This window comes from Balaenoptera acutorostrata, chromosome 4 (assembly GCF_949987535.1).
Source record: "Balaenoptera acutorostrata chromosome 4, mBalAcu1.1, whole genome shotgun sequence".
Taxonomy (NCBI): Eukaryota; Metazoa; Chordata; class Mammalia; order Artiodactyla; family Balaenopteridae; genus Balaenoptera; species Balaenoptera acutorostrata.
In genome coordinates this window covers 151840367-151863941 of record NC_080067.1, presented here as the reverse complement: position 1 = coordinate 151863941, position 23575 = coordinate 151840367, and the positions used below count along the sequence as shown (strand labels likewise).

At 48.5% G+C, this 23575-nt stretch overlaps 1 protein-coding gene across 8 annotated transcripts in view; it reads right to left on the bottom strand.

Annotated features, from left to right (window-relative positions):
- Window positions 1-12336: 12336 nt before the first annotated feature.
- DIP2A (disco interacting protein 2 homolog A) overlaps window positions 12337-23575 on the bottom strand; it is a 91760-nt gene continuing 80521 nt past the window's right edge. For 6 of the 8 annotated variants that reach the window (XM_057544881.1, XM_057544884.1, XM_057544886.1 and 3 more), the window contains 9 exons: window positions 23104-23234; window positions 22418-22586; window positions 21931-22101; window positions 19615-19676; window positions 18985-19042; window positions 16953-17027; window positions 15472-15646; window positions 14822-14945; window positions 12337-14271 (listed from right to left, as the gene is read on the bottom strand). In XM_057544881.1, the coding sequence (XP_057400864.1) occupies window positions 14019-14271; window positions 14822-14945; window positions 15472-15646; window positions 16953-17027; window positions 18985-19042; window positions 19615-19676; window positions 21931-22101; window positions 22418-22586; window positions 23104-23234 (1218 nt within the window). In that variant the 3' untranslated portion in view covers window positions 12337-14018. The other 2 variants (XM_057544887.1, XM_057544888.1) reach the window with 2 other exon arrangements.

Sequence of the window (23575 nt, the reverse complement as noted above, 5' to 3'; positions counted from 1 at the left end):
AATGTAATTCCATTGTGATTGAAGAACAAACTATGTATTACTTTTATCTTTTTAGAATTTATTGAGGTTTGTTTTATGGCCTAGCATACAACCTAGCCTAGAGAATATTCCATGTGTACTTAGGAAGGATGTATATTCTGCTGTTCTTTTTTTTTTTTTTTTTACAGCTTTGTATATGCATTTTATCTTTTGAACCAGAACCTATTACATCTTTTTTTCTAAATTAATTAACTTATTTTTGGCTGCATTGTGTTTTCATTGCTGCACGCAGGCTTTCTCTAGTTGCGGTGAGCAGGGGCTACTCTTCGTTGAGGTGCGCAGGCTTCTCATTTTGGTAGCTTCTCTTGTTGCGGAGCACGGGCTGTAGGCGCACAGGCTTCAGTAGTTGTGGCATGCGGGCTCAGAAGTTGTGGCTCATGGGCTCTAGAGCGCAGGCTCAGTAGTTGTGGCACACAGGCTTAGTTGCTCCGCGGCATGTGGGATCTTCCCGGACCAGGGCTCGAACCTGTGTCCCCTGCATGGGCAGGCGGATTCTTAACCACTGCACCACCAGGGAAGTCCCTTCTGCTGTTCTTGGGTAGAGTGTTTTATAGATGTCTTTTAAGTCTAGTTGGTTTATAGTGTGGTTCAAGTCCTCCATTACCTTGTTGATGTTCTGCCTAGTTATTCTATCCATTATAGAAAATGGTGTATTGATGTCTCCAACTATCATCCTTTCTTTTCTATCAGTTTTTGCTCCATATATTTCAGTGCTCTATTGTTAGGTGCATACATATTTATAATTATTAGGTCTTTCTAATGGGTTGGTCCTTTTATCATTATAAAATGTCCCTTTTTATCTCTTCTAGTAAATATTTTTGTTTTAAAGTGTATTTTATCTAATACTAGTAAAGCCACTACAGCTTTCTCGTGGTTGCTATCTGCATGAAATATCTTTTTCCATTGTTTTACTTTCAATCTATTTGTATCTTTGAATCTAAAACATGTCTCTTGTTAGTAGCATATAGTAGGGTAATACACACAGTCTGAAAAATCTGCCCTTTGAATGTTTAACCCACATTTACTGTTATTATTGATATAGTTGGATTTACCTCTGCCACTGTACTTTTCATTTTCTGTATGTCTCGTCTTTTTTTTTTCTTTTTTTGCCTCTAATCCTCCCTTACCACTTTCTTTGGCATTAAGTAAATATTTTCTAATGAAGCATTTGAATTTCTTGAATGATATTTTCACTATTTTTTTAGTGGTATGCATCCTAACATCAGAATCAGCTTCAGATTTATACTAGCTTACTTCCAGTGAGATATAGAAACATTGTTCCTACATCTCTCTATTCCATTTTCCTCCTTTTTATGATTTTTAAATATATACTACATCTATTAATGTTACAAACCCAACAGTACATTGTTATAATTATTACTTTACCACCTGAAAAGTAGCCCAATACAGCTTTGCTCCCACCAACTTCTTTTGTACTGTTATTGGTAAAAATATTACACATGCATTTTATTTCTATAAGACCAAGATTACATTATAATCATATTATTTTATACAATTGATTTTTAAATCAGCTAAGGAGAAAAAATTATGCATTTATATCATCTTATAATTACCTTTATCTTTACCAGTGTTTTGTTTTTTCATGTGAATTCAAGTTACCATTTGGGGTCACCTGCTTTTAGCCCAAAGGACTTTCTTTAGTATTACTGGTAATGCAAGTTGGCTAGCAACAAATTCAATCGGTTTTTGTATATCTGGGAATGTCTATTTGGCCTCCACTTTTGAAAGATACAATTCTTGGTTGATAGTTTTTTTCTTTCAGCTCTTTGAATATGTTCTCCCACTGTCTTCTGGCCTCCATTATTGCTGCTGAGAATTCAGCTATCAATCTTATTGGGGTTCCCTAGTAAGTGAAAATAGTTTCTCTCTTGCTGATTTCAAGATTTCCCCTTTTGTGTTTCGGTATTTTTACCATATGTCTGTGCAGCTTCTTGTGTTTATCCTACTTGGAGTTTCTTGAGCTCCCTGATGTGTAGGTTTTCAATATATCTGGGGAGTTCTCAGCCATTATTTCTTTGAATTTTTTTCTGCTCTTTTCTCTGTCTCTTCCCCTTCTGGTACTCCCATTACACATATTGTTGGTGAGCTTAGTGGTGTCCCACGTGTCTCTGAGACTATGTTCATTTTTCTTCATTCTTTTGTCCCCCTCTGTTCTTTGGATTGCATAATATTTATCAATCTACTTTCAAGTTTGCTAATTCTTTCTTCTTCCAGTTCAAAACTACTGTCGAGCCCCTCTAGTGAATTTTTCCTTTCAGTGATTGTACTTTCCCAACTCCAGAAATTTCTCTTTGGTTTACATTTATATAAATGATATCTGTATTTATACATTTATGTTTATATAAATGATACCTATATTATTTACATTATATAAAACATTATACATTATATTTAACATTTTAATCTCTTTATGGATATTCTTTATTTGATGTGACACTGCCATCATACCTTTACTTCTTTAATCATGGTTTCCTTTAGTTCTGTGACATATTTGGCTACTTTCAAGTCTTTGTTAAATCTGACATCTGGTTAATCTCACAGGCATTATCTGTTGTCCTTTTTTCCTAGTGTATAAGTCATACTTTTCTGTTTCTTTACGTGTTTTGTAATGTGGGGGGAAAACTGGGCATTTTAGATAATACATTGTAGCAACTCCTGGTTCTTGCCACTCCCTCCTCCCTCCAGGCCTTTATTAGTTTAATGACTGGCTGGATTACTTCAGTGAAATCTCTTCCCCTCTGCCCCTGCGTGAAGCTTCTGCTATTGTCCCTCAAGGAGGTACAGCCTTGGGCAGGCTTAGTTGGCCTGGGGTGATGGTGCTTTTGGCAGGTCTCTCCAGTCCCTTTCCCTGACCACACCCAGCTGTGAAGTTCCACCGACTGCCAGCTGACTGCTCTATCATTTCAGCAGTGCTCTGGGGGCATAAATTGCTCTATAGCCGAATTTGATCCAATTCAGGATTTATTGAAGAAATAGTTCCCAAAGTCAGTGTTTGAGATTTGTTCTAACGCCAGGAGGGCTCTTCCTAGCTGTCTCTTTCCCTGGTTCTCCTGCAAACTACTTGGCCTACAAGTTAGCTTGTATCTTCATTGAATCTATGAACTTCCTCCCAATTGCCTTTCACCACACTTGTACTGCTTTTGAGAGTGTCCTTATGATTGAACTTCTCCATGCTCTGGTGCAAATGAAGTCAGTTCCTTTAGGAAGAGATGGGGAGATATCCGTTTTATAGCTTGCCTCTCCCCCCAGGCAAAACCTCCAAGCCAGGGTTCTGGGCCTAGGAGTGCGAACAACGGCACACGTCTCTCTGAGTGACACCCCTGCTTTAGGAGCTGAGCACTCAGTGGAGTTGGGGGCAGTAGCCTACGGTCCTCCCAGCTTGCCTCTCCTGGTACGGAACCACTATCTTAAGAGCTGGGAAGGGCACCCAGGGCCCTGCACGCTCAGAGGCACTTTACCCAAGGTAGAGGCTCCATTCCATGAGCAGAGGCTGGATGGAAGAAGAGATCTCTCACCTCTCACTTGCACTCACCCAGAACTTAGCTGCATCAACAGGTAACTGGGGGCAGGAGCCTGTGTTCTTGGCTGTGCCTGATTGGAGTGGAGTTTCTGCTTGGCTCAGCTGGGAGGTGGGAGGGAAGGAGCAGTCTTGGTTCAAATAACAGACTCTTGCTGTTATTAATTAGCTTTCATGTATAGACATTTCTTCATTTGTTGTATGCACTTAGGACTATTTCCAAAGGCTTAGAAGTTTAAAAAAAATAATTTTCACCCATTTTGCTGGCTAGCATGTCTATGGAGCTTCTCAGGCCATCATGCCAGAAGTTGACCTTCTTTCTTTATCTTCTCATGTAAAGTAAATGCTAAGCACTGCTTGTCTTTGAACTTGTGCTCCACTCCATCAGAGCACAACAGCCTGCAGACAGCCTCCGTCCTGCTGCTTCCACCTGGAGCCCTGCAGCACCTGGGTGCACACACCTGCAAATCCAGCTCGCTGCTGCTGGGAGTGGTGACAGGTGACAATGCCTCTGTGCTCCCTTTTCCCCTCAAAGCTTCATCTGGCCCCTTGTGGCCCTTCTTCAACTTTGGGCTTGTGGCATCTGTAATGAACATTCATGATATCTGGCCTTTTCAGTCAATTTCAGAGCCTGGGGAGTAAGGTGCCCCATACTCAGTTGGCACTTAAAACTAAGAATAACATCTCAATTTCTCACTTTGCACTGCCCCTGGCAAACTTTACTTCCAAACCCTCTCACGGCCTCACGTAAAAAGGTTCCCCCATTGAACCCTGAAAGGCAGAGCTAGATGCAGGGAGACCAGGGTGGGGATCAGGGTGAGGAAGGGAGTGAGCTTACCTGGGGTGAGGCTGTAGGCTCTCAGACCACCCACAGCGGGGAGGGTGACCCAGCCGCCTGCATGGACAATTTAAAGACTATTCCTCTTGAACACAAGAAGTTTTGAAATTTTCCATGTAGTTACCTATTAAAAGAATTCTTTAGGACTTCCCTGGCGGTCCAGTGGTTAAGACTCTGCGCTTCCAATGCAGGGGGTGCGGGTTCGATCCCTGGTTGGGGAACTAAGATCCCACATGCCAAGGCGTAGCCAAAAAAACAGAACAAAACAAAACAAAACAAACAAAAAAGAATTCTTCATTACTGAAACTGAGTATCATACAGAAGACGATGAATGCTATACAGGGTGTTATAACACTGTTACTGCATCCAGTTTAAAGATAAAGTATTTCTTCCTTAAGCCATTAAGACCCAAAACTTATGCAAATTGATCTCAGATAGAAAGAGAATGCTGCTCTCTCTTCTTTTGGCACGCAGCAAGTAGCATGCGCACGATTCGTGGACAATATACACCATCAGTGAGACAGAGGCCCTGGTGGGAAGGTCTGGGGCAGCCTCTGGCAGGAAGTGGGCAAACACAGGAGGTAAACTGTTTCCCCCACAGGGTTATGCTGACCACCCCAGAAGAATCACTTTGAAACAAATCAGATATATTCATAATCTGAAATTAAGCACAAGTAACCATACTTTTCATAAAATAATTAGAACAGTTCAAAAACAAACAGAATCAAGATACAAATGACCCACTAGAAAAAGTATGGATTATATGGAGATTATGATTCTTAATATAAATTGGCTCCTAAAAATCAATTTAAAAAAAACCTTGAGGGAGGCGGAGCCAAGACAGCCATGTGGGAAGACGCGAAGTTAGCGTCTCCCCACAATTAGGGCACCTATGGCTGCTGGTGGGGGACGCTGATGCCCAAGGAGACGGGAGGAACCTCCAAGTGATCCAGGAGTATGTAGGGGGACAGAGTGGGGAGGAGAAGTGGAGGCCAGACAGGATCGGCGCCCCTGAGGCTGGGGAGATCAGGAGAGGCAGGTGGGAGGGGCCTCGGGGAAGAGCGGGAGAGGAGCAGAGGGCGATCACCTTGCCCACTCAGGCCAGGGAGACTGCTGAGCTCCCAGGCCAGTCCCCTGCCCTCCAAGGCTGCCCCCCACCCCTCCAGGCCACGTGGGTCCTGGGGGCATAGGAGGGAGGCCAGCGAGATCAGGAGAGGCAGGCGGGAGGGGCCCTCCCAGACTGGAGGAGCAGGAGAGGAGAGGATGGCAACTGCCCCACCCACTCGAGCCCAGGAAGCCTGCTGGGCTCCCAGGTGAGGTCCCCGCCCTCTGAGCTCAGGGGTGGGGGGCACGCCTGGGCCCCTTCCGTTCCTTGAGACTAAGCCCCACCCTGCACAGCCCCCAGCGCCTCTTCCAGCCCTGTGGGTCCTGAGCATTGGTCCCGCCCACCACCCAAATCTCGCCCTTGCTTAGGCCCCACCCTCCAAAGCCAAAGCCTTCCCCCCCCCTTTTTTTTTTCTTTTCCCTCCTCCTTTTTTTCACTATTGTAATACTGATGTACCTTCTGGTTGTTGATTCATCTATATTTTTATTTTTATATTCTTTCGAACATATTTGTTAGTTTCCTAGTCTAATTTTATTTTTTACTTTGTTATTGTTCTTTTTTTTTTTTTGCTGCTCCACGTGGCTTGCGGGATTTTGGTTCATGAGCTGAGGGTCAGGCCGAAGATGCTGCACTGGGAGCTCAAGAGTCCAAACCACTGGACTAACAGAGAACCTCAGACCCCAGGGAATATCCGTTGGAGTGTGGTCTCACGGAGTTCCTCATCTCAGCACCAAGACCCAGCTCTACCCAATAGCCTACAAACTCCAGTGTTGGAAGCCTCAGGCCAAACAAGCAGTAAGAAAGGAACACAATCCCAATCATTAAAAAAAAAAAAGAGAAGGCAAAAAAAAATGTCACAGATGAAGGAGCAAGGTAAAAACCTACAAGACCAAATAAATGAAGAGGACATAGACAATCTACCTGAAAAAGAATTCAGAGTAATGATAGTAAAGATGATCCAGAATCTCAGAAGTAGAATGGAGGCATGGATTGAGAAAATACAAGAAATGTTTAACAAAGATCTAGAAGAACTAAAGAACAAACAAACAGAGATGAACAACACAATAACTGAAATGAAAAATTCACTAGAAGGAATCAATAACAGAATAACTGAGGCAGAAGAACGAATAAGTGAGCTGGAAGACAAAATGGTGGAAATAAGTGCCAAGGAGCAGAATAAAAAAAAAAAAAGAATGAAAAGAATTGAAGACAATCTCAGAGACCTCTGGGACAACACTAAATGCACCAACATTCGAATTATAGGGGTCCCAAAAGAAGAGAAAAAGAAAGGGTCTGAGAAAATATTTGAAGAGATTATAGTCGAAAACTTCCCTAACATGGGAAAGGAAATAGCCACCGAAATCCAGGAAGCACAGAGAGTTCCATACAGGATAAACCCTAGGAAAAACTCACCAGGACACATATTAATCAAACTAACAACAATTAAATTCAAAGAAAAAATATTAAAAGTAGCAAGGGAAAAAACAAAAAATAACACACAAAGGAATCCCCATAAGATTATCAGCTGATTGGAAACTCTGCAGGCCAGAAGGGAGTGGCAGCGTTTACAACAAACGCTAAAGAAACTTCTCTAAGCAGGAAACACAAGAGAAGAAAAAGACCCCCAAAAGCAAACCCGAAACAATTAAGAAAATGGTAATAGGAACATACATATCGATAATAACCCTGAATGTAAATGGATTAAATGCCCCAACCAAAAGACACAGACCAGCTGAATGGATACAAAAACAAGACCCATATATATGCTGTCTACAGGAGACCCACTTCAGACCTAGGCACACATACAGACTGAAAGTGAAGGGATGTAAAAAGATATTGCATGCAAATGGAAATCAAAAGAAAGTTGGAGTAGCAATACTCGTATCAGATAAAATAGACTTTAAAATAAAGACTGTTACAAGAGATAAGGGACACTACATAACGATCAAAGGATGAATCCAAGCAGAAGATATAACAATTATAAATGTTTATGCACCCAACATAGAAGTACCTCAATACATAAGGCAAATGCTAACAACCATGAAAGGAGAAATCGACAGTAACACAATAATAGTAGTGGACTTTAACACCCCACTTACACCTATGGACAGATCATCCAAACAGAAAATAAATAAGGAAACACAAGCTTTAAATGACATAATAGACCAGATAGATCTAATGGATATTTATAGAACATTCCACCCAAAAATGGCAGAATACACTTTCTTCTCAAGTGCACACAGAACATTCTCCAGGATAGGTCACATCTTGGTTCACAAATCAAGCCTCGGCAAATTTAAGAAAATTGAAATCGTATCAAGCATCTTTTCTGACCACAATGCTATGAGATTGGAAATCAATTACAGGAAAAAAACTGAAAAAACCACAAATACATGGAGGCTAAACAGTGCGCTACTAAATAACCAAGAGATCACTGAAGAAATCAAAGAAGAAATTAAAAAATACATAGAAACAAACAACAACAAAAACATGATGACCCAAAACCTAAGGGGCGCAGCAAAAGCAGTTCTAAGAGGAAAGCTTATAGCAATTCAATCTCACCTCAAGAAACAAGAAAAATCTCAAATAAACAATCTAACCCTACACTTAAAACAACTAGAGAAAGAAGAACAAAGAACCAAAGTCAGTAGGAGGAAAGAAATCATAAAGATCGGAGCAGAAATAAATGAAATAGAAACGAAGAAAACAATAGCAAAGATCAATAAAACTCAAAGCTGGTTCTTTGGGTAGATAAACAAAATTGATAAACCCTTAGACAATCTCATCAGGAAAAAAAGGGAGAGAATGCAAATCAATAAAATTAGAAATGAAAAAGGAGAAATCACAACTGACACTGCAGAAATACAAAGGATTATAAGCGACTACTACAAACAACTATATGCCAATAAGATGGACAACCACAAAGAAATGGACAAATTCTTGGAAAGGTACAATTTTCCAAGACTGAACCAGGAAGAATTAGAAAATATAAACAGACCTATCACAAGTAATGAAATTGAAACCACAATTAAAAATGTTCCAACAAACAGAAGTCCAGGGCCAGATGGCTTCACAGGCGAATGTTATCAAACATTTAGAGAAGAGCAAACACCGATCCTTCTCAAACTCTTCCAAAAAATGGCAGAGGGAGAAACACTCCCAAATTCATTCTATGAAGCCACCATTACCCTAATACCAAAACCAGAAAAAGATATCACAAAAGAAAAAAATTATAGACCAATATCCCTGATGAACATAGATGCAAAAATCCTGAACAAAATACTAGCAAACAGAATCCAACAGCACATTAAAAGGATCACACACTATGATCAAGTGGGATTTACCCCAAGGATGCAAGGATTCTTCAATATACTCAAATCAATCAATGTGATACAGCATATTAACAAATTAAGGAATAAAAACCACATGATCATCTCAATAGATGCAGAAAAAGCTTTTGACAAAATTCAACACCCATTTATGATAAAAAAAAAAAACCCTCCAGAGAAAGGGCAAAGAGGGAACCTACCTCAACATAATAAAGACCATATATGACAAACCCACAGCAAGCATCATACTCAATGGTGAAAAACTGAAAGCATTTCCACTAAGCTCAGGAACAAGACAAGGATGTCCACTCTTGCCACTCTTATTCAACATAGTTTTGGACGTCCTAGCCACAGCAATCAGAAAAGAAAAAAGAAATAAAAGGAATAAAAATTTGAAAAGATGAAGTAAAACTGTCAACGTTTGCCAATGACATGATACTATACATAGAAAATACTGAAGATGCCACCAGAAAACTACTAGAACTAATCAATGAATTTGGTAAGGCTGCAGGATACAAAATTAATGCACAGAAATCTCTAGCATTCCTATACACCAACAACGAAAAATCAGAAAGAGAAATTAAGGAAACACTCCCATTTACCGTTGCAACAAAAAGAATAAAATACCTAGGAATAAACCTGCCTAAGGAGGCAAAAGACTTGTACTCGGAAAACTATAAAACACTGATGAAAGAAATCAAAGATGACATAAACAGATAGAGAAATATACCATATTCTTGGATTGGAAGAATCAATATTGTGAAAATGACTATACTACCCAAAGCAATCTATAGATTCAATGCAATCCCTATCAAACTACCAATGGCATTCTTCACAGAATTAGAACAAAATTTTTTACAATTCTTATGGAAATACAAAAGATCCCAAATAGCCAAAGCAATCTTGAGAAAGAAAAACGGAGTCGGAGGAATCAGGCTCCCCGACTTCAAACCATACCACAAAGCAAGAGTAATCAAGACAGTATGGTACTAGCACAAAAACAGAAATATAGATCAATGGAACAGGAGAGAATGCCCAGAGATAAACCCACGCACATATGGGCACCTAATTTACGACGAAGGAGGCAAGAACATACAATGGAGAAAAGACAGCCTCTTCAGTAAGTGGTGCTGGGAAAACTGGACAGCTATATGTAAAAGAATGAAATTAGAACACTCCCTAACACCACACACAAAAATAAACTCAAAATGGATTACAGACCTAAATGTGAGACCAGACACTATAAAACTCTTAGAGGAAAACATAGGAAAAACACTCTTTGACATAAACAGCAAGATCTTTTTTGACCCACCTCCTAGAGTAACAGAAATAAAAACAAAAATAAACAAATGGGACTTAATTAAACTTAAAAGCTTTTGCACAGCAAAGGAAACCATAAACAGGACAAAAAGACAACCCTCAGAATGGGAGAAAGTATTTGCAAATAAAACAACAGACAAAGGATTAATCTCCAAAATACACAAATAGCTCATGGAGCTCAATATCAAAAAAACAAACAATCCAGTTAAAAAATGGGCAGAAGACCTAAATAGACATTTCACCAAGGAAGACATACAGATGGCCAAGAGGCACATGAAAAGATGCTCAACATCACTAATTATTAGAGAAACGCAAATCAAAACTACAGTGAGGTATCACCTTACACCAGTCAGAATGGCCATTATCAAAGAATCTAGAAACAATAAATGCGGGAAAGGGTGTGGTGAAGAGGGAACCATCCTGCACTGTTGGTGGGAATGTAAATTGATACAACCACTATGGAGAACAGTATGGAGGTTCCTCAAAAAACTAAAAATAGAACTACCATACGACCCAGCAATCCCACTACTGGGCATGTACCCTGAGAAAACCATAATTCAGAAAGAGACATGTACTACAATGCTCATTGCAGCACTATTTACAATAGCCAGTACATGGAAGCAACCTAAGTGTCCATCAACAGACGAATGGATAAAGAAGATGTGGCACATATATCCAATGGAATATTACTCAGCCATAAAAAGAAACGAAACTGAGTTATTTGTAGTGAGGTGGATGGACCTAGAGTCTGTCATACAGAGTGAAGTAAGTCAGAAAAACAAATACCGTATGCTAACGCGTATATATGGAATAAAAAAAAAATGGTACTGATGAACTTAGTTGCACGGCAGGAAAAAAGAGGTAGACGTAGAGAATGGACTTGAGGACATGGGGTGGGGGGGCGAAGTGAGAGTAGCATCGATATATGTACACTACCGAACGTAAAATCATTGGCTGGTGGGAAGCAGCAGCATAGCACAGGGAGATCGGCTTGGTGCTTTGCGATGACCTAGAGGGGTGGGATAGGGAGGATGGGAGGGAGGCTCAAGAAAGAGGGGATATGGGGACATGTGTATGCATGCAGCTGATTCGCTTTGTTTGTGCAACAGAAACTAACACAGTATTGTGAAGCAATTATACTCCAATAAAGATTAAAAAAAAACCCTTGAGGGACTTCCCTTTTGGTCCGGTGGTTAAGAATCCGCCTTCCAATGCAGTGGACGCAGGTTCGATCCCTGGTTGGGGAACTAAGATCCCACATGCCGCAGAGCAATTAAGCCTGCGCACCGTAACTACTGAGCACGCGTGCTCTGGAGCCCGCACAACTAGAGAGCCACGCGCGGCACAGTTACTGAGCCTGCGTGCTCTGGAGCCTGTGCGCAACAACTAGAGAGAAGCCTGCGTGCCACAACTAAGACCCGACGCAGCCAAATAAATAATTTTTAAAAAAGAATTTAAAAAAAACCCCTGCCAAATAGAATGCATCAAATGAGAAATTAAAATGACCACAAACACATGAAAACACACTCAGCATCACTAGACATGATACTTATTTGACTATCAAATTGACAAGGACTTATTTATTTATTGCCGGTGCTCTCAGGCTGCCAGGAAAATGCTTCTCCCATGCTGCCTTGTGCGCTTGTGAGGGCAGGGGTGCCCAAAGCTTCACACCTGGCACGAACTCTACCTGTAGGAACTGAGCCCAAGGCAGGTCTTGCGTGTGAACACACACCCACGAGGAGGTTCATGGCAGCACAGCTGAAACGACGCTGACACAGAGCAAGTGAATACAAGCTGCATTCAATCGAGCCCCCCTCCCATATGACACAGTCACTAAAACATGTAGAAGAATATATGTAACAGATTAAAAGTCTAATTTATTAACTGCAAAAGCTGATTATAAAATTATAATGATCGATCCTAATTTTGTAAAAGTGTTTTAAAGGAAAAAATAAATCCTTGAAAGGATTTACATCAAATACTAATGCTGTCATTACCGAGAGGTAGGATTATGGGAGATTTAAATTTTCTTCTTTATACTTTAATATGCTTTGTAGATTTTATGCTGTAGCATAAATGCTTTTATATTCAGGAAAGAAGAATGCATAATAAAATACATCGTATTTGGGGTAATTTTAAAAACCTTTTCACACATTTCAAAATGCAGAATTACAAACAGTCAATAACTTTATTAACATAATGATATAAAATTTTTAGTGTGATATACAGAATTCCTAGAGAGTAATTTTAAAACATTTTAATGCTTTTTAAAATCTTAATTTACAAGACACCTTGTCTTACTGCCACCGACCTTTCAATACAAAAATTTTACAATATTTGTTTGCTATATAACTACAACATACAAGGCTGGGTAGTTCTTCCCCTGATGGCCATTCTGTTATAAGGAATGCCCATTAGTCAACTACTAGGACCTCTGTATGTCCAACAATAAGTTACACAGATTATGTACATAATTACAAGAGGATTATTCAAATTCCAGTATGTTGTTACACACCACACTGCAGGCCAACGCCGCAGGCCCACAACTACTGAGCGCAAGCTACTCGTAGCCAAATATGAGTCACACGTGAGAGTTGGCCCAGTTAGCCCAGCCTTTTTGGTGGAGAATTTCAAATGGTAGAGAATTAATAACGTTGTTAGGCACTGATCCAGGCTAATTCCAGAAAAACCTGGCTGTCTAGGAAGCAGGCATGATTTGTAAACTTTCCCACCCTCAGTCCCCGACAGCTGGTAACATACTCATTAGCGATACAAAAATACTCTGCCTTAGATTCGAGCTTCACTTCAAGTTCTTAGAAGTAACTAAAGGATACCACGTTTTCTTCTTTGATTTAGACTTACTATAATATTATACCACTCAGTCTGGTCAAGTTAGAATAAAATAACGGAACATGATTTGGCCAAATTTTACAGGCACACAACTCAAAATGCAACAGCGATGGGCAAGGCTCTCCTGGGCTGGGCCCCTCGGCTGTACTGCCGGTGCTCAGCAGACATGACCGAGGACGGAAACCTCACCTCACCGGGCCTTCCACATCTGTTGACGTGGAATAAAAATAATAATTCAGTACACTTCCGTGCAGTGAGAAGAGCTTATACTGTGGTTATGAAAACAAGCACTTCAGTTGAACAGCAAGAAGTCAGAAACTTAGAAAGTGGTTTGAAACTCAGTGCTGGTTTATCTTTCCGAAACAGAGCACCTCACCTGACGGCCCCAGATGGCCCCTGTCGAGCGTTAGTGACCACACAAGCAGACAGCCGCGCAGACCTGTTTCAAGAGAGGAAGCGTGTGCGTCCAGTGCCTGGTCTGGGGCCCGAAGGTGGGCAGGGCGGCCAGGCCAGGCTCACTCCTGTCCACCAGCCTTTCTGGGCTCTGCGCTTTCCTGTGAATCAGAATCGAAGCAGCTGTACTTGGGCCTCAAATTCCTCCTAGCATAAACTCTATACATGAACTCGTCATTTGAAGTGGGAATAAACAGTTGAATTTTAAAAATTGAGAACTGTATTTTCAGCCTAAAAAAGTGCAAACTCACACCTGCAGCTCCCACGGCGCCCACACCAGGCCTCTTTCCCAGTCACCCCATCTGTTAAAATACTGAGATTCATGTTTCTGTAAATGTCCTTGATAATTAAGAGTTCTTTGAATAACTCAGGAAGTGGTTTCTAAAATGACACGGACCTGTAAGAGCATAGGAAGTGGGGGCACCGTGCTCCCAGAGCCTGGGGTCCTCTCCCTGGGGGCTGCAGGTGCTGCCGTGTTTCCACGCGTCCCAGCACCTCCGACACGTCCCGAGGCCCCTCTCAGGGCCAGGGCGTGCGCTGTGCTCACATGTTGTAGGCGACGTAGATGGGGTCCAGCTGGTCGGCCAGGAAGCCGTCACGCAGGTGCATGCGCTGCTTCTCCCCGCGGGAGTTGATGGGGATGACGCCTGGGTCCACGATGACCACCACGCCCACCACCAGCAGATGCTCCTCCAGCACCGCGTTCGTCACCAGGGCCACCAGATCCAGTGCATCCTGCTCCAGCCCATCCAGCTCCACCACCACCACCAGCAGGTTGGTCCAGGTGAACACGGCACTGCGGGGAGAAGGCGGATGGTGTCGCACGGGGTCGGGCACAGGCTTTGGGGGCTGGGAAAGGGCGTCAGAAAGAGACCAGTGAAAAAAACCAACGTAGGTTCACTGACGTCACCCTCCTGCTCAAGGTCAGTTAGAATTCAAAGGTTAAGTGTGTTTTACAGGAGTATCTATTCTAATTAAAGTTCTCGCTAAGAATCAAGAACATGTGATGTCGAAAGCTGTACCTTTCCCAAGGCAAGCTGCCTACAAAGTGAAGAAATCCTGAGTCTCGACCATTTAAATTAGGAAATTCATGTTAAAAGCAGAAGCATTTCAGGATAACTGTGGAGCTCTCACATTTTGCCTGTGCATCTGGGGACAGACTCTTAGCTTAAGACTGATTAGGAAGAGGAAAAACCAAGCAAACCCAAGCAAGGGGTCTCTGGCCCGTGATTCCAAGAGCGGGTCTGGGGTCTGCTCCGGGAGAGGCAGGACGCTGCCCCCCACGCGTGGCCGCAGCGCCCGCCCCGGCCCCGGAGAGCTGGCGGACGGCCGTCCCAGGCCCTCACCACTCGGCGACGCTCCTGTGCGCCCGGATCACTGACGTCTCGATGTCGACGGGGTGATAGCGCATGCCCCTCAGCTCCAGCGCCTCGTCCAGAGACCCCACCACGTACAGCGCGTCGTGTCGCTCTGCGGACAGCACAGGTCGCCCGCCTCAGCACGGCACGCGGTGCCGACGGCTGGCGACTCAAACATTGCCTGACGACACAGCCTCCTGCCACGCTCGGCCCCCCGAGACTCAGAGAAGTTACGCCCGCGTCTGAATACGTATTTAACAACAACTTTACTATCTCTGGAAACGAAGCAGTAGCTACAGGGGCTCCCAAAACTTCTGACGGCATCTGGCCAGCCTGCTGTGGCCGAGGGACTTTGAAAGCTTGGGGGGCCGTGTGGGGAGGGCCCAACAGATGGCTAGTGAGACGTGCCCACGGCTAAGCCTGGGGGGCCCACAGCCTCTGCCAGCAACCCTGCATCCTCCGCAGAGGCTGGGGTCCAACACCAGTGAAGGAAAGAGAGTAATTTTCAGAGAAAACCGTGTCAGGGCACCTAGAGACAGGAGCTCCTAGCGAGGGGCGAGGTGAGTCAGCAGGGACCCCCAAGATGCCGCCCGCACGGGGCTCAGGTGCCGGCGTGGGGCTGCACAGGGACCCCTCACCTCCGCTGGCGTCGGTGAGCTCTGTCCTTCGGAGGAAGCCCAGGAAGCCCGTCCTTGCCCAAACGGTCTGGGTGTCTCCGAAACTCAGCCGGGCACTGAAGTGGTCGGCGTGGAGCCCCTCCTCCCCGTAGACCGTGTAGTACCCCGTGGCGCTGTGCGGGCTGCTCACCCAGACCTGGGGGCCCAGGGGACGAGGGGGTCAGTCGCCACGGTGCCAGGCACTGTCTGTGCCGATGCACGGCAGCAACGCCACAGCACACGGGGGCGGGGGCGGGGATAGAGCGCTCGAACTAAGTTACAACAACAGGCACGGAAAGCAGGCAAGTGACTGTCCTCCTTCAGACGAACCGTTCCCCTCCTCGGACCCCGGAGAGACGCCTGTAGGACAGCGATGTACACAGCTGACGGTAAGAAAGAACCTGCACGTGCACATGCACACAGGGCCAGCGAGAGTCGGGGCGCAGACCCACCCGCACGTGGGCTAACGGTGCCCAGAGCGTCACGGGCCCCCAGGGCACCCTTCTAAAGCCAGGGCCCTCCAGGGCCCACAGGCGGCTCCCGACTATCAGGCTCTAGGTACCCCCCGAAAGCAGGGTCCGAAAGAGGAGACAGGGCGGCCACATGGGTCCCAGCCTGGGGCAGACCTGCCAGGACTGTCTTGGGACCCACTGCTGCCCTAACAGGCCTGAGCCCAGCTGGCCAGGAAGGGGATGGCGTGGGGAAGACCCCAGGCGGAGCACACCCAGCCCTGGGACTGGGACACCTTTCCTGGCCAATGCGGCATGAGCCCCGGGCCCACCCATGCCCTCGTCGCAGCTGGTCAGGGACTGGGCAGTGTGTGAGGACACCCCTGGGTGCTGCCCTCAGCAGTGCAGGATGCTGGCCCCCAGGCCCGGAACTGGGAGCTGAGACCATTCCCACTGTAACAGGCCAGCCTGGACACCCAGCCTCCACTTGCCACCAGGTACTGGGTCCCACCAGGTACTGGGTCCCACCTGTCCCGTTACTCTAGACCAGGAGCTGTACGCAGGCATACCAAGGACTCCAGCACAGCCTGGGTCCTGGGGCAGAGAGGACACCCCGCCCCGTGTCCCCAGGATGGAGAAGTCCATTCCTCTTAGCCATGGGGTCTGCCCTGTGCTGTCCCTCACTGGGGGCCGCAGGAACTCCTCTTCAAGGGACAGCTGTTTCCTCCACGGCTGCTGGTTCCTGCGAGGCTCCTTAGGCCACCCAGTGTCTGCAACTCAAGGTTTCCCTCTGCTAGTGGGGTAGCAGGGTGGGGGGCTTCATCCCAAGGGCAGGACCCTGAAATCCTACCCAGGGACTGGGTCCAGGGGCACAAACACTGGGGGAGGCACACAGCTTCTGACAGATTCCCCAAAGCACGTGCGACCCCAAGGTTCAGAACTCCCGAACCTGGGGCAGAAAGGCGAGGAGGGTACGGAGCGGCTCCGGGGGTGCGCGGGGCTCTGCAGCCTCACCTCCCCCAGGTGCGAGTCTCCAAGGGGCCCTCTGGTCTCGGTGTGGGCAATGATGACCTTCACTCCAGGCAGGATCTGGAAGGAGAGCCGTGCTCCGGTCAGAGGCCGCACGGCCCTCCTGACTCAAGCGCGCCAAAACAACGTCCTTCGAAGCTGATCCAAAGGAAGTGACACGTACACGGGGCTGATCAGGCTCGGGAGCCAACCTAAACCTGACTTTGAATTTTAACAGAAGAGATTTTAATAGAGAAAAATAAATTCTGAATCTTAGCAAAATCACCCAGTTCCTGAGAATGGACCCTATTTTGGATGGCAAGAGGGGTCGAGGGGGTCTTTCTCTGAGGCCCCCTGTGAGGGCTCACGAGTGCCGGGGGTCCACATGCCTCGGCCGTGTCCCCCCACCAGCCCCCCTGAGCCCCCCGGCTCTGGATGGAAACCTGGCCCCCAAGAGGCCTTCCTGCCCCCAGACTCAGAGTGGGGCAGCTGCTGAGCACCGGCTCCGTGCCCACCAGGGGCCGTGAAGACTCCAGGGGAGTGCGCCTCGGGTCCAGGACCTCCGCCGGGCCTGCGGGGCCTCACTGGGCTCAAGTCAGACCACCTGGCTGCTCCTGGACACCTGTTCGGTGTCCTCAGTTTCCCCAGGTATAAAACGGGAGGTGACAGTGGAGACCTCCAGGCAGTGGAGGAAGGGACGAGGGGTCACAGGAGGTCGCCATGGCCAGCGCCAGACCCTCCTCTCCTCGTGCTGTCCCCACAGCCCTGGCGGGACCGCTCTGTTTCCCCAGATGCTGCTGAGGCTCCGACCTCTCCCCGTGTGGCCCACCCAAACCCTGAAGCCAGAGCTCTTTCCAGGACCCAGGTCCGTCAGCCCCAATTTATCATAACAGAGAAATATGGGGGGAAAGTCCATCAAAAATGGATGCAGATCCGTATGTGATAGGAAACAAAAAGGCACCAGAAAGCATTAAGAATTGCGTTTGCAGAAAGGACAATGCGGACTGCACACGGGGCGTTTCTGTGCACGTGGGGAAGGACAGGAAGGGAGCCCTGGCCTGTGCCCACCGCCTCCCCCTCCAGGGTCTGTGCCTTCCTTCCCAGGCCCCACGCCCACCTGCCCACCAGAGCGCCCTTCTCTCCTCCTCCCCTCCCCCCAGTGCAGCTCCCCCACGCAGGCCTCCCCGTGGCCCCAGGACCTTTGCGCCAGCTGAGCCTTCTCCCCCGGTCTCTGCTCCTCCTCTGGGGCGGCCCCTGCTGGTGCACAGCCCCCGCTTGCTCCTCCCCCGCATTCACCGCGGGCCGCGGGCCGTCTCCCTGGAGGCAGCTGTGGCGTGCGCTCGGGAGAGCGCGAGCAGAGCAGGGGCTGTGCTGAGCCCTCCTCTGGTTGTGCAGCTGCAGAGGGAGCCCCGAGGCCGGGGGCTGGGTGCAGGCCTTCCCCACCCCATCACACTGTCTGAGGGTTCCCGGGGGTCTTCTTCCTTCCTCTGAACCTCCCCTGCTTCTGAGAACGTCTGTTCTCCTGGCTCTATGTCTGCTGACCCCTCACGGTGGCTCAAAGTTTTTCCCTGGGTGCCCTCAGGTGGTCTCACAGCCCCACCACCTGAGCCCACTCTGGGCTCCTGAGATTGCACCAGGCCTGGACTGCTTTAATGGTAAATTGCCACCGTGGTGGGGACCACTTCCTGGCTGTCACCTGAGCCAGGGGCTGAGTTCTTCCAGGCCCCAGTGTGCTGCTCCAGGGCCGCCATGAAGACAACAGGCGCCCCATGGCCTCAAGACCCAGCAGTGCAGCTCCTTCTAGGTTTCTGCACCTGAGGTCCTCCCTTTTTGGAACTGGAACTCAGATGTAGACGTAAAGACTTAGCAAGTGTGTGTGTGTGTGTGTGTGTGTGTGTGTGTGTGCGCACGCGCGCGCGTTTTTGCAGCGAGGAGAGGCCTCTACGTCAGCCCAGCCCAGCCCGACCACAGGGGTCTGTGCTCACTGCGAGCACCTCCCAGGACGATGTGAGGATGGAGGCCCAATCCCCTGCACTACCTTTCCAGACTCTGTCAATGGCAGACTGTGCGGAGAACCCCGTTCCACCAAACGTACCCTAAAAATTAACAAGGGAAAAATTTCAGAATAAAATTTACTACATAGACAACAATCTCTAAAAAGGCAACTCACAAGGTGGTCAGAAATTGATTATCACTGCGACAGCCAGTCCGTTGACAACAGCCAAGCCTTTAGCGTTTTGATCAGGACCTTGCTGTGACCTTGGAGCAGTGACTTCGGGTGCGTGGCTCACCAGGCACTGCTCAGGGCAGGAGCTGGCTCTATGTCCTCGGGGGGCCCCTGGCCAGCTGGCCTCGCCCCCCAGGAAGCTCCACCACGGTTTACCTCAAGCTGCATTTGAGGATCCAGAACTGGGACCCAGCTCCAAAGCTGGGAGGGACCCCGACCCGCAGGTACACGCCGTGGCCCCCGGGACATGTCTGCTGACGTGATGCCTCTGTCCTGCCCAATGATGGGCTTACTTGTTTTCTACCCCATAAAAAGCCACGTGTCAAATGCTCGGTCACTTTTGGAAGGTCATTCCCTTCCTGGTCGTGGGAATGACTGATCAAGGGAGGACACAGGGACGCAGGGGAGGCCCAGGCTGCCCGGGGGCCCGGGTGCTGTTACCTGTCATGGCGCAGTGCCCTCATATCCACGTAGACGGTCGTGGGGTCCGGGCCGGCCGTGCCCTGCAAGGGGAGCAGCAGAGGTATGTCCACTCGGGCCTCACGCCGTGGTTTCCAGGGGCATCGCCTCCACACGGGTGCAGCTGGGGGACGGCTCCTCCGGCCCGGGGGGTGGGGTGGGGCCGGGAGGGCAGCTGCTCTGCTCCCAGCAGGAGTCTGCCCTCCTGCAAACATCTACAAGGCTTGGTACCACCGAGGGAAACCTCCCGTAACGCTGAAGGAAGATGTCAAGTCAAACAATTTCACATTTCAGTCCTGATAGCTCTATCCCCGCTGGTCTCTGAGAAAACACCGCTATGGGTTTTGGGGCATTTCCACGCGCCATGCTCGCTCCGACCTAATTCTTTTTTTTTTTTTTTTTTTTTGAAATTCACGTTCTTTTATTTATTTATTTATTTATTTATTTATTTATTTATTTATTTATGACTGTGTTGGGTCTTTGTTTCTGTGCGAGGGCTTTCTCTAGTTGCGGCAAGCGGGGTCCACTCTTCATCGCGGTGCGCGGGCCTCTCACCATCGCGGCCTCTCTTGTTGCGGAGCACAGGCTCCAGACGCGCAGGCTCAGTAGTTGTGGCTCACGGGCCCAGTTGCTCCGCGGCATGTGGGATCCTCCCAGACCAGGGCTCGAACCCGTGTCCCCTGCATTGGCAGGCAGATTCTCAACCACTGCGCCACCAGGGAAGCCCTCCGACCTAATTCTGAGGGCTGGGCACGGTGAGGCCCCACCAGGGATTTGCCAGAATGACGTCCTCACTCTCTCTCCTCCCATCTGACCGCGGACATTGGCCCTGATTACAGGACAGCACGTTCCTTTTCATTAGATAAAGAACGTCAAGTTACACGGATACTCCGCCCCGGCATCATTCTCTGAAGATCCCAAAGTTACCTATGTCTGCCCTGGAATGAAAACGGAAATTTTTTCATTGAGACTAAACACAGCCCTTCCTCCAGAGGCAATTTATTAAAATGAAGGTTAAATGCTTCTGAAAATACTTTTTGTCTTAAATTCAGTTACAAAGGAGCTTCTGTGATATGTCAAATAACATCTACTGTGAGCAGAAGAAACGCGTATTTGTCTGGAGTTCACAAGAGGCCACGTGAACTCATGGGAAGCACAGAGGCACCTCGAGGTCGAGGTCAAGGTCGTACCTGCTTAGCCAGCTTTCCCAGCCTGTTGGGCTGACAGAAACAAAGGAGGACAGCAGAGGGAGACAGGGAGGAGAAGCCACAGGAAACACAGAGAGCACAGGCACGTGAGAAACACAGCTGAGAGAGAGCAAAGTGCATCACTGCATCTCAGAGTGCAAACCAAGGACTTCCCAGCAAGACTTCTGCCGCCCATGTGCTGATAAGCAACACAGATGCCATCGCGTTTCCAGGAAGGAAGGCCCGGGCTGCCAGACGCTGAGCAGACAGAAGGGCTGCGCTGACAGCCACCAACCCTGCGCCAGCAGCCGAGGTGCAGTCACACTGCCTACAACGGGAGGACCTCACGAGGGACCACCCTACTCCTCCTGCCACTCAGCAAGGGTCCGAGCGAGGCCTGGGCGTCTCCCCGAGCGAGATGGTCAGCTATCTCCATTGTGGAGAGGCCGTCGCAGGAACACCAGGACAACAGGACGCCAGACTCTGCAGTCGAGACCCTCCCTGTGTCCGGCAGGCACTGGCCAGTACGGGCTCGGGATGAGGAACTGTGGTTCCCCTGAGGCCTTTCCTCCCAACAACTCCTGAACGTGGGTGCGTGAGCATGCAACGTGGTTTAGAAAGAAGTGGGACTGAGGTACTAGTAGGAAATCTGGAAAACAGCCAGAGTCACCTGAAGAAGCAGTAAACAGCACTGCACTATAGTTAGCTGTTCTGAAACTTTGTTTCCTTTTAATAAGTAAAATATCTTAATGTTCCAAAAATGAGTTCCGGGTAATATAAACGATCACACTCGTTAATGTTTCCATTTAAAATTGCGAGACGTCTTAAAACCAATTAGCTTCCTCTCTCTTTAGAATATTAACCGCACACCACATCCAACTGAGAAACTCTTCCAGACGATAGTCACCGTTCCAAACAATTTTAATTTTTCCAAATAAGTCTTTGTTCATGAAGAACAGAATCTCTTTTAAAGTAAAATGCTCAGCTCTCAAAGCTAATGTGCTATTTGGAAAACGCAACATCAAAGGCTGGGGGGACAGGAAAGGACCCAAGGAGGGAGGAGAAGCGCGGCGCGTGCACGTGACGCCCAGCGGGAAGCCCTGCCGCCTACCTGCAGGCAGATGGCCACATTGACCCTGCAGCCGAATGTGGTGCTCACGGCGCGTGCGGGCAGGCCCAGGTCCCTGAACAGCTTGGAGAAGGACTGTGTGAGCGCGATCCTGGGCCGCTCCTCGGCCACCACCATGCAGGTGCGCACGCACGACAGGTTCACGCCCTTCATCTGTGGGAGGAGTGGGCGCACACGGGCGGGTCTGAGCGTAAAGGCCAAGCTGCTCGAGCCCCGCCTCCTCGGTTCCGTCTCCCCCGCTCGGCCCTCTGGCCCCGGCCCCTGAGGCCTCGGAGACCCTGCGGTGTGCTCCGACCCAGGGTCGGACCCACCCTGCCCTGCGCCCACCCCACTCTCCTCCCAGGAGGTGCACCACGGGTGTGTGTCGGAGTGTGGGGGGGAGCTCGCAGCAGGGGGCGGGGCGCCCCGGGAGGGTTTTTCGGTCGCTGGGAGAGGTCCGGGGGTCTCTCCAGGCCCGGCCGGCACGCACCCTGAGCACCGCCGTCTGCGCGCCCAGGCCGCGGGCGCACGTCTCCATCACCGAGTAGGAGCAGAAGGTGACGCGGGCCTTGTACTGGCTGACAGCCCACAGCCACAGGGACGCGTTGGCCTCCAGCTCCGGCGGGGGCACCAGCACCGACTGGTGTCCCGAGTAGACGCTGTGACAGCGACAGGGGCGGGGTCAGCACGTGTGCAGGCGCCTCTCCCCTCAAGGACACTGCCCTTCCCGGCAGAGCCCACCCTTTCTGCTCTGGCCGAGTGGGGCTTTCAGTAGAAAACTTGGGGGCGCAGGTCCCGCCACCAGCACTCAAGGATCCAGGGTCGCTGTCAGGGACGGCCCAGCTGGCAGGGACGGGGTTCTGCTTACAAAGATGGGTTCCTACTTCCCTGTTCTGGATGGAATTAGTAGTAATGGAGAGTGTGCACTTAATAAAAAGGCATTTTTACTCTTTTACTCAATTTCAGACCCGAACTCCAACCCACCCAACACCCACACAAACCAACCCACTCACACGTGTATCCTCCGCTAGGTGGGCGTCAAAAATGTACCTTAGAAAGGGGGCGTCTAAAGAAGCAATTCAGCCGGGGGTGGGGTAAGGAGTGGGGGGATTCTACCCGCACACTCACCTGCACACTCACCCTCCACTCACCTGCACACTCTACCTGCACACTCACCTGCACAGACACCACAGGGCAAAGCCAAGGCCACAGTAGGGGTCGAGGCAGATGGCGATCTGCCTGGAGGGGTACAGCTCACACTGCAGCTTGATGGAGCGGCACAGGGCGCTGGTGGCTGCATGCGACATCTTAAGGAGTGAAAGGAGAGCTCTGCTCAGTGACGTGAGGGAAGAGGGAGGGCTGACGGCAGTGCCTGCCGCCCACAGCAGCCGGACACCTTCACTCCCTGAAAGGGTGGCTGGCCCACTCCCACATACACCAGTCAGCACCCAGGAATGGCACGCTGGGAATCTTCTAGGCGAGCGTTCAGGGTAATAAAGGATTTTAATGGAGCGTCTGGTGCCTGCTAACGTGACAGACTCATCCAAGCCACCTGGTCCTCGAGGCCAGAGAGTCACGAATCAGAGAGTTCAGACGTTACCATAAAACATCAAAATACGCATTACTCTCAGGCTAACCTAATTTGCGG